General features: G+C 45.7%; 1 protein-coding gene across 1 annotated transcript; it reads right to left on the bottom strand.

The window, feature by feature from the left end:
• Positions 1 to 1581: 1581 nt before the first annotated feature.
• Positions 1582 to 9640, bottom strand: LOC148036547 (homeobox-leucine zipper protein ATHB-15-like). The gene is made up of 18 exons (XM_087678533.1): positions 8558 to 9640; positions 8272 to 8425; positions 7957 to 8063; positions 7739 to 7829; positions 7533 to 7631; positions 6561 to 6674; positions 6262 to 6345; positions 5586 to 5747; positions 5279 to 5353; positions 5074 to 5186; positions 4811 to 4958; positions 4440 to 4643; positions 4206 to 4289; positions 3908 to 4051; positions 3371 to 3807; positions 2651 to 2774; positions 2337 to 2486; positions 1582 to 2054 (listed from the first exon to the last, which is right to left on the bottom strand). Exons 1-18 carry the CDS (start codon positions 8776 to 8778, stop codon positions 1905 to 1907), a joined length of 2661 nt encoding a protein of 886 aa, XP_087534659.1. The 5' UTR covers positions 8779 to 9640; the 3' UTR covers positions 1582 to 1904.
• Positions 9641 to 9867: the final 227 nt, after the last annotated feature.

Genomic DNA, 9867 nt, shown 5'->3' with positions numbered 1-9867 from the left:
GTTTTAGAGCAATGTCCATCTTAAAGCCACGATTTATCTATTGACTTAACTAGAGTTCATTCGACAATCCTTAAGCTCTTCAACTAGCTAGATAGGGTAAGGGGGCTAAAATAGTGATGGATATTGGTCGCTTGTCACCATCCATAACAATGTTCATTGCAAGACTATAAATCATGCTACGCAAAATTGCAAAGCTCGAGTAAAATGCAAAACAAAATTGAGCACAAACAATTGAGAGATGTGATTCCTTTAGGCAACATGAGACAAACTAGCAGTGAAAACTGCCCACATGTGTGACCACCTTGCCCCTATTCTAAGGCATGGAACATTCTAGATTTTAACACATCACAACACATTCTCAAGCTTTTGTTTAAAAATCGCTTAGTGATGTCTCTCTGGAAGGGGGGATAACCTGTCATACACCCAATTCTTCAGACCCTCGATAGCTACTCTCCTTCTAGATAAATGATGTCCTCTCTCGAATTCTGGGTATCGATCTACAGGAGGTAGCGGTTTCTCTCGAGCATGGGGACCCTCCTGAATGGTGGTCCTGGGTATCGATCTACAGGAGTTAGCGGTTTCTCTCGAGCATGGGGACCCTCCTGAATGGTGGTTTTGGAACTATTGATTCAATGTCATCGAGCACAGGACTGTATTTCCGATCTCTGCAATACCTTACCTGCCCTCTTCGGGGTCTAAATCACCTCAAAACAGCAGTTTCGGGTGATTGAAAGGAAAGGGATGGAAAAGAAAGTCGCTGCAAGCACACAGAAGGCGTAGAGCGTTTTGGCAAAACTCGTGGTTTTTGAAGCCTTGAAGCCTCTATACTCATGGATTAGCTCGTATCGTCGGAGAATATATATATATATATATATATATATATATATATATATATATATATGTATATATGCTCATGAGCAACCGCCAAAGCCCCTCTGGGAGGAATCATGATACGTCTTATTAGTGAGCAGAGGGTTGAGAACCGAGAATATCAAGCATTCGACAGTTGCCCCTAGTTTGTTGGTCTCGGTATGCAAGAAACTGGTTATACTGATCAGGCTCGGTGGGGCCCAATAGTACGCAGAGGCGACTTCTCGACGTTACTCAGGAAATGTCTAGCTCTTCTGCTCTTTTGTGAGCCTGAGGCATTCCGCCCTCCCCCTCCCTGCAGCCCTGCCGCTCCCGCTGCCGCTTCCGCTTACGCAGGCAACGTAGCGTCTTATCATCACAAGCCAGCGGAGTCCCAGTCCCAGAGAGTTGCAACCACGACTCTGCTTTCTAACCAACCCCGCATCTTGCAAAAGAGATCATCCTTCCAAGATTTGCGGTTCTCGCCGAGGCGTGAATGATAATACACAGCTCAGAGTGCACTTGCCCACCATGCTACTTTGAGAAATAAAACCCTAAAAGTTTCCAAAGGCTACCCTACCTACCGGCTCATAGCTTTTAACACACCAAAGCATCATCAGATTCATATTTCAAGAAACTTAGTTTTAGGCATTGAAGGAAGCTGGGCGGCTACGGTACACGGGCAGGCAATGCGTATTCATCTCTTAATTGGGCCTTTCTGCCCTAAAGAAATGTGCCATGATTTACTTGTATAACAAGGGCAAACAAGAAGAATAATCGATCGGTTGGCGCTTGTTGGATAATAAGGCTAGTACAAAACCTTAAAGCAGCTCCAGATTTGTTGAGCTGGTTCGTTGCAAGGCATGTAAAACTACTTTTAGATGATAAGCCTTGTACAAAACCTTGGACATATTTTTTAACGACAGTCATTAATGCGAAGGCTAATAATAACTAGTAGTACAAGCGGGATACTGATGGCCGTGTGAGGGTTGGAGAATAATTTACACATTGTTTGTTTCCGAGATGGAGTGTAGATGACGATTGATGGTAGTGCTTTACATGAAAGACCAATTGAGGTAGACGAATGCGACTCCATGGACGGTGTCGTCATTCACATCAAGAACCTTCCATGCAATTGCCCGATCATAAGAAGCCAGCCGGCCTGTGCTTGACAGACGGACACCGGCAGGGAGGCATGCATAACCCTGCACAGAAATCACGAACAGCATCCATCGATTCGTCAATCAAACAATATGCATCAATTAAACCGTGATCGATCAATCAAGAATGAAGTCGTAATCAAATGCATTAAGAAGTGTTTTAAGAGACTACAACATCCATCGATTCATCAATCGATCCACCTCATGGAATGCATCAATTCATCCGCGATCAATCAATCCCTCTTATTGAAAGAGACCTAGATTACTAAAGCAGAAGTGGTAATTACAGTTTGCCGACAGGAATAGCACACAAAGAGTTGTACGAACCTGCTGAAGGACTTGTGCCAGAGTAGAGCCAAGGCTCTTTTTGCCTTCCTCATCCAGCGTCTCCTCCCATGAAAGCTCATATAATGCAGCAAGCGTGGTTTCCAGCATATCCAGGCCAGCTTGATTTGCAAATGTAAACATAGGCATCGTCTACATGCATCCAAAACAATAGTATCATCCACTGACATGTATCAACAGGAAATGAAGAACCTTGAATCACCTTTTCTTTGGGCTGGGCTGTCGTTCAAGATTGCCACAAGTTTGGGACATGAAATTAGAGTAAAATGTGCGAAGATTCATCCTGCCTTAGTTACCTTACAAGAACAACACATTACAGCATCAGAGAACTGCCACAGCTGCTCGAAGCATTGCTTGCCGTCGTCGTCGTCTTCATCATCTTTGGCGTTAACCCGCACTAGCTCCATGCCCACAAAACGTCTTTAAAAGAAGAAAAAGGACCAAGTAAGCACATAGAATCGGTCACATTGTTGCATATTGCATGTGGATGCTAAAACCTCTTAAGCATACTATTGATCATGTTAAAACCTCTTAGGAAGCCCTTGGGCATATTCTGATCGCAGTTACGCCAATTAGTCTGTTCTTGGTCATGATTAGGATCATAGAGCAGATGTCTACCATGAAAGGGACAGACAATCAGGCAATGTACTCATTTTGTAAGATCAAAATAAGGTTGATAGAACAGATGACTGTCGTAATTGGGACAATCAAACTATTCGTCGTGCAAGTCTGCAAATTTTTGCCGACTGCCGATTTGTTGTCATAAGCGTATACCCAAGGTTAGCTATCCTCGTGAGTCTAGTACAGGCATTCACAGTAGACAGGTGCAGACCAAACAGCACTCATACTTTAATGTGACATAAATAACTATTGCAAGAACAAACTCCAGCAGCAAAAAAGACGATGGATAGCTTGCATCTTGATGGTATAGGGCTACCAGTGTGAGAACATTGGAGACATAAACAACTATATTTTACGTGGCGAGACGCCAGCTGCAAACAAACTATGGCACGTACTTGTAGCTCTTGCAGATGAGGTGGGCCAGGGTGAGGCCTTGAGCAGTTATCTCAGAAGATGAGGCAGGTGGGCTTGCAGCAGCTGCTGGTGGCAGGGATAGAGGGGCAGGCAAAGCCTGATGATGAAGCAGAGCTGCCATGTTGGTGACAATGCGGCGGACGTTGGCCATGACATGGCGAATAAATTGGCGTGCTAGTGGTACCAGGGCATCTTGCTGAAGGCGGTTCTCGACAGGGAATTGGAATACTAATGTGAGCAGCGATCTGGCAGTTGTATTGGCACTGTACTGATGATGATGATGATACTGAGCTCCTCCAGCAGCTGCTGATCCTTTGCCGCAGCTTCCGTCCATTAGAACCAGCTGTCTACCATTGATGGCTGGCCCAACTTCCAGAGCCGACGCTAGATCTAGAGTCCTCGTACGAGCTTCTCCTTCCTGTTAATTATCAGAGAGGGTGATCCCAAGCGTTACCAAGAGTGAATGGTCAGAAAGGATGATGGGAGAACACATCAATTGGAGAAGAATTAGTACTCACATTGCCACCCCTGTCTAATCGGACAACCCGAAACCCTGATGGTAAGAGAGGGACCTCATCTGACACACTGTTTGTGTCGATCGGCCCGAATACCATCTGAGCACATGCAGGTCCAGCAGACTTCTCTTCCAATCCGCTACAATGCTGCATCGAATTTTTTCTTTTCATTCAGTTAAATTCCGATTAACTCAAACCTGGTTTGTGGCAAACGCAATATGAAGTACTAGCTAACAGGATTAGAGTTGAATCTAAAGCGTTTCTGCAGGCAGGACTGCATTGAGCTATCGGTTACTTTTACCTGCAATAAGAGCGTCTCTCTAGATAGAAGAGAATCTTCACGCCCCACGTCATTGCAGTCCTCCAGTTTGATGAGTTCCAGTAGCTGAGATATTTCGGAATCCCAGAAAGAAAAAGAGGAAATGCCCGGTATGTCAATCTCAGTCCTGAAATTCTTTTTCACAAGAAAGGAGAACATATGATGTAAAACAAATCAGACGGACTGAAAGCAGTGGCTGATCGAAGAGTACAGTACTTCATCTTGATTGACGCTGTGAACTTGAGGGTAGAGGAGCTGCGAGGTGCAGGAGAAGTCAGCTGATCCGGTGTATTGAGTGAAGGGGCGCATGGAGGCAGCCAAGTTAGCGGACGGGTAACTGGAATTAGGGTCAGGCTTGTGGTCGGCCCACTCAGAGCGATGCTCACGCAGGAAGCGCACTAGCAGAGATGGTGAAACAGCCTGAAGCACCAGAAGAGATTATAGCGTCAGATGATCAGAAACTTCTAGGGGGCTCCAAAAATTGGGATTCATAGGGGGAACAACATGTCCACTGTGATTATCATTATTATCGTGTGCGCGCGCGCGAGTGTGTACGTGTGTATTCAAATTTCTGTAACAATTAGGACCTGCAGAGGCATAGACGCCTTTGCGCACACCACCCCTGAGCTCGGTTTCAGCAGCACTTGCACGTCATCCAGCCCGTGATCATGATCTGCATTGTTAACCGTTGTCCATCCTTCGTCTGCGAACGTGTTAATCGCATCATTAAAACCCCTGCACACATGTATACGTCATATTCAGAAGATCGCATATAGATTCCTCGCTACGGTTGCGGCTTTATATTTGATCTTTCTTCATCACAATCATGTCATGACTGGTCTTCTGTTACCTTGCCAGCCTGTGGCTGAGCGATCTCACAGCCGCTGGCTGCTGGTTCACAACGCCTCCCCCAGGCAAATCGATGGCAGACTCTTGTGCAATACAAGACAAGTGGCGGAAAGCCTGCAGAAAATAGGATAACAGGAATGAAATTTACAGGCTAGAAGAGCGGTACTCAACCCAGAGCCTGCAGGTACTGAGCATTAAATCATTACCGCTAGAGACATCTTCTCCGCCAAAACAGCTGAGGACTCGTAGAGGGGACGGACAATCTCGGGCACGGTCCATGGCTACAGGATCAACGAGTATAGTATACGAGCCATGAGCAAGTCTAGATCAAAGTGTCTCAGCTAATCAAATCAAGACACAGAAATCGAGCAAGAAGGCGATGAATAGGTTTAGATTCCGGTAGATTGGGGGTGATGAGTGAGCTAGGACGGTACGTACTGAGATGATAGAAAAGTTAGGTTGGTGACTGAATTTTTGTTGCGGGTACTGGTACTACTAATGAGTGAGCATTACCTCCAGATCAAAATGATCAACGACAATGACGACGGAGCCGCCGGCGCCGCAGGGTCGGATGAGGCAGCCACTGGCGCGCATCTCGGCTCTCGCGAAGGAGGGCATGGGGGGCGCTGTGGGCACCCCCGGGTGCAGGCCGCCAAGTAAGGAACGCTCGCATATCTAACAACCCAGTATTCATTAAAAGCCGAGGTTTAGTGCGATGTGAATTCACTAAATAAAACTGAAAAAAAAAAGCCCCTTAGAATTCTTGGAGAGAATTTACGTAAATTTTTTTTAAAAACCCTTGAAATCCTTGGAGAGTTTTTTTTTAAATCTGTAAACTTATTGTATGTAATTTTAGCCAGAGCAGCTCCCAAAATTTCTCAGAAACCTAATTCAAGGTTTTCAGTAAACACTGAGATTCTGACTGATGAGAAAATATTTATTTTCCAAATGTAACACAGGCCATGACTGATAATTAGCCTCACTATATATATTATTATTATTATGATTATGATTATGATGATGATGATAATCTTCATACAAGTACACTCATTAGACTCGCGTAATCCTTTCTTTAAGCTTACAATGAACACACATGTTACAGGTCCCGACTCCTCTCTCTCCACAGTCTGTAATGATTTGGTTTGTAAGCTTTATTGAGGGTTTAATTTGTATTTGTATTCATTATTACCACATAGCCGCCGTCCTCTAACGATGAGCTGTAGCGGAGCGTACAGAAGTCGCGTGCAGGCGCCATCGTTGTGGGTGCGTACATCTGCCGGGAAAAAAAAGAAGAGAAATAAACAAACAAAGAGACACACATGATCACGTTTCATCATCATCGTCAATATTCTCAGACTTTGTCGAAAGATGGATCTCTGGCATGCTTCGATAGACAGAATTCGTGGACGATTTGACATTGAATCATATTTGCGTTACGAGGAAGAAAGGGCACGAAAGAGAACGATCGACCGGGCCACCCCCACCCACCTGCATGTATAGTATCTCCAGGGTGCCTCCATTGCCTGCAGGCGCGGCCCACAACGTGCTAGATCGACGACAGTCTCGACACCATGACGCCCGATCTTTCAAAATGCTAGCCACCTGCTCGCCCAATCCATGATCATGCACGCCACACATACTAACTCAGAAGACAAAATGGAAGCATTTCCAACTCAGAAGACTAAATAATAGCATTTCCACTTCTCTCGTGCATGCACGTAGGAAATCTTAGACAACTTTCACATTTAGATACCCACTTCTCTAACTCCAACAACATCATGATTTGGGAATCCGTACATATTCTCTCAAACATGGAGCCCCATTTCTCTCTATCCCAGAGCATTACGAGCTACCACATACTTGTCTGTTGCAGTTTTGGAGGGGAGAGGAATCCAAGGGGTACAGGAGAAGGTATAGCTTCGATCCCTTACAGGAGCCCACGATGTCACTACACAAGACTCTATTATTCATCATAATATGGTTGCGGGGGGATCACAGTGGTTAAAGGGCAGGTATGGCATGCATTCCATGGAGTAGTTCATGAATATACATTACTCACATCACACGGGCTAACATAGGGTACTTGTGCTTGCATCAGGCTAATGGTTAAGAGTGGCCAAGTTGCCAGAAGGAGTCAATTTCCCACAATTGACGATGAAAGAAATCTTGTAAAGCCTGATGTGAGGGTCCGATTAACACAGTATCCAGTGGTTTTTCCCAATTGGTTGTGATGGGAATTAGATTGGCAAAAGTAGATTAGGGCTATCGTCGAATCAGCACAATATCCGGTTGTCTGTTTGACGTGGGTCTGCTTAGAACCTAATCGGCAGGAGCAAATTTGTAACTAGCGTCTACTGAAAACAAAATATCCCGGTTGACCCCCGTTGGAAATATGCAGCTAGTGACAGTTGTTTATTTTGTAATATAATTTTCCCTAATTCGACAAGGCCGATCGATTACCCTTGTGGGCTCCAGAGCCACCATCCCGCCTGCTCGTGCTGCTACCCCAGCGTTGCACCCATGGGCAATATTCACCATTCCAGCGGAATCTGGACCAGGCTGCAATAATTCACATCTTAAGTTGGCTTTTAAAAAACACAGTTTATCTTACCCTACGGCTGAAAAGCTTGAGAAAAAGGTTAACAGCGAATAACAAAAACCTATACCTTCATTCCAGGCATCTGCACCCACTCCACGGCAGTTCCTGTAGCTTTGGCTAAGAACTCTGTCAAAGCCTCCTCCGCGAGCGATAAGATACTGCGCGAGACGAGCAACTCTCGGTTAGCGGGATCATTACCTCGAACCATAATTAGGGGATGCCAATAGCAAAACATGCTAGACTGTTCAGTGGAAGCAGGTGGCAATATGACTGTGTCAGACGCACCCAGAATGCGTTACATCGATTGCAGGATGCTGAGGGGTGGCATTAACATGTTGAAGGCCACTTGTAACAACTGAATCACAACTCGTGTCTGTGGTGGCTATACCTCCCTGCGCACAAAATACAGAGCTGATTAGGGCCTCTCCATTAAATCCAGTAAGTCACACATCTACGAAAGAGAGAACCAAGATCAAATGGCAGCTGCTACAGATGGATGGTTTGAGATATGATGGCTGATAAATAGTGTTGGAGAGTGCATTTTAGACTAATTAGGGTTTGACAAGGCTTCCAGGATATGAGCTATATGTATGCTCGCACCACCTGTTGTCGTAAGTAATTGTTCTCGTAGTGCAACTGAGCGAGCTGCTTCTGCAGTCGATCGTTCTCTTCCATCAGCAGCTTATTCATTGCAGTAAGCTTGCCGTTCACAGCTTGCAGCCGAGCGTACTCCTTCCGTTGCTTCTCGCGACACCTGATCAGAGCCCAAAACAGATCACCACCAAACCTTATACCTCGCCCATCCATCATTATATAGTGCGCCTGCAGAAGAACGTGCTTCGCTAAATATCACTCAAAATTGATTTATTTTGTATAACAAGCTTACCTCCTGTTTTGGAACCACACTTTGATTTGCTTGGGCTCGATGTTTTGGAGGATGGGGCACTCTCTGATGAGCTGCTGCCTCCGAAGGGAGCTTGGCTTAGGGCACTCATTGTACAAGCGCTCCAAAGCCTCGACTTGCTCATTCGTGTAACGCACATATTTGCCCGAGTCGAGTGAGCATTTCTCTTTCGAGATCACACTGCTCCCAGACATCGTCAACATATGTGACAGTGAGAGAGAGAGAGAGAGAGAGTTTTTGTGTGTGTGTGTGTGTGTGTGTGTGTGATTGCCTGAAATGATTCCTTGTCTGCTGATTGGATTATCAGGCTATTGAGTAGCCGATATAAGGTGACTCGGGTAATGAGTGAGTGTCTGCTAATTAACTAATTCGAGGATGTGAGCTCAATATGCAGGCAGGTGCTGCAACAGCTGGTGAGTGGGAAGAGAGAGAGGGCCGCAGCCATGACAGCGAGGGCTCACATGATCAGGACAGCTGCAGCAAGCAACCGGCTTGGTTATAGAGAGAAGAGAAGACGATGGCAGACAAGGTGGTGTGATGATAGAGATCAGCCAAAGACGCATATACACATGCAAACAGTCTAGAGAGAGAGCGAGAGAGAGGAAGAGAGAGAAAGAGGAATTAGGGACGAATGGTTCGCACGCGCAAAGAAGGGGGAGTGTCCGAATATACATGCGCGCTCTAGCTATGTGTGTGTCCTTTCTAGAGAGGTGTGTTTTTCTTTCGTGAGAGAGGATAAAGAAAAACACAAGGGGTATTATGGGGCAGTGTGTATGGCTAACATCAAGGCGTTTGCCAAGACCCGAGGCAGGATTATTAGAAGGAGAAGAGGAGATGGAATGGGAGGCTGAACAAAAGAGAGAGAGAGAGAGAGAGAGGGGGAGGCTCAAAAGAAAACCGCAAGGAAGGCGAGCGCGCACTTGTCCAGGAAGGAAAGTGGGTAGGACTCTTTTGGCAGGATCAGAAAAGAGAAAGAGAGAGAGGAGAGAAGACGAGAGGGAACTTTTCGTACGCAGAGGGCAAAAAAACACATACCTACATACAGACAGACAGAGCGAGACAGTGTCACAGACAGACACAGAGAGAAAGGGGGGGAGCACAGAGAGAGAGAGAGAGGGTTTGTAGGAACAGACTTCGATTGCTATGATGAATAGAAAGAGAGAATGTGTGAGAGACCGTGGGGAACACTGGAAAATCCGAGGGTGCAGGCGATCTTCTTCGCTCTGTCCCTCTCTCTTTCTCTCTTTAGTCCGACTTTGCGACAGTCACTCACCAGTGTATGGATGGTATAC

Source organism: Lygodium microphyllum, chromosome 5, assembly GCF_053477565.2.
Source record: "Lygodium microphyllum isolate KBCC chromosome 5, Lygodium_microphyllum_v1.1.10, whole genome shotgun sequence".
Classification (NCBI taxonomy): Eukaryota; Viridiplantae; Streptophyta; class Polypodiopsida; order Schizaeales; family Lygodiaceae; genus Lygodium; species Lygodium microphyllum.
The sequence above is the reverse complement of the archived record's forward strand: the minus strand, read 5'-3'. Positions and strand labels throughout refer to the sequence as shown.

What these genes read in the sequence shown, in the direction of transcription:
- LOC148036547 (XM_087678533.1), bottom strand. Translation starts at nt 8,778, where the DNA reads ATGTTGACGATGTCTGGGAGCAGTGTGATCTCGAAAGAGAAATGCTCA. An exon ending in TAGAGGACGGCGGCTATGTG is followed by an intron (nt 5,748 to 6,261) that starts GTAATAATGAAT and finishes CTGGGTTGTTAG; the next exon opens with ATATGCGAGCGTTCCTTACT. An exon ending in ACAGCGTCAATCAAGATGAA is followed by an intron (nt 4,290 to 4,439) that starts GTACTGTACTCT and finishes GAAATATCTCAG; the next exon opens with CTACTGGAACTCATCAAACT.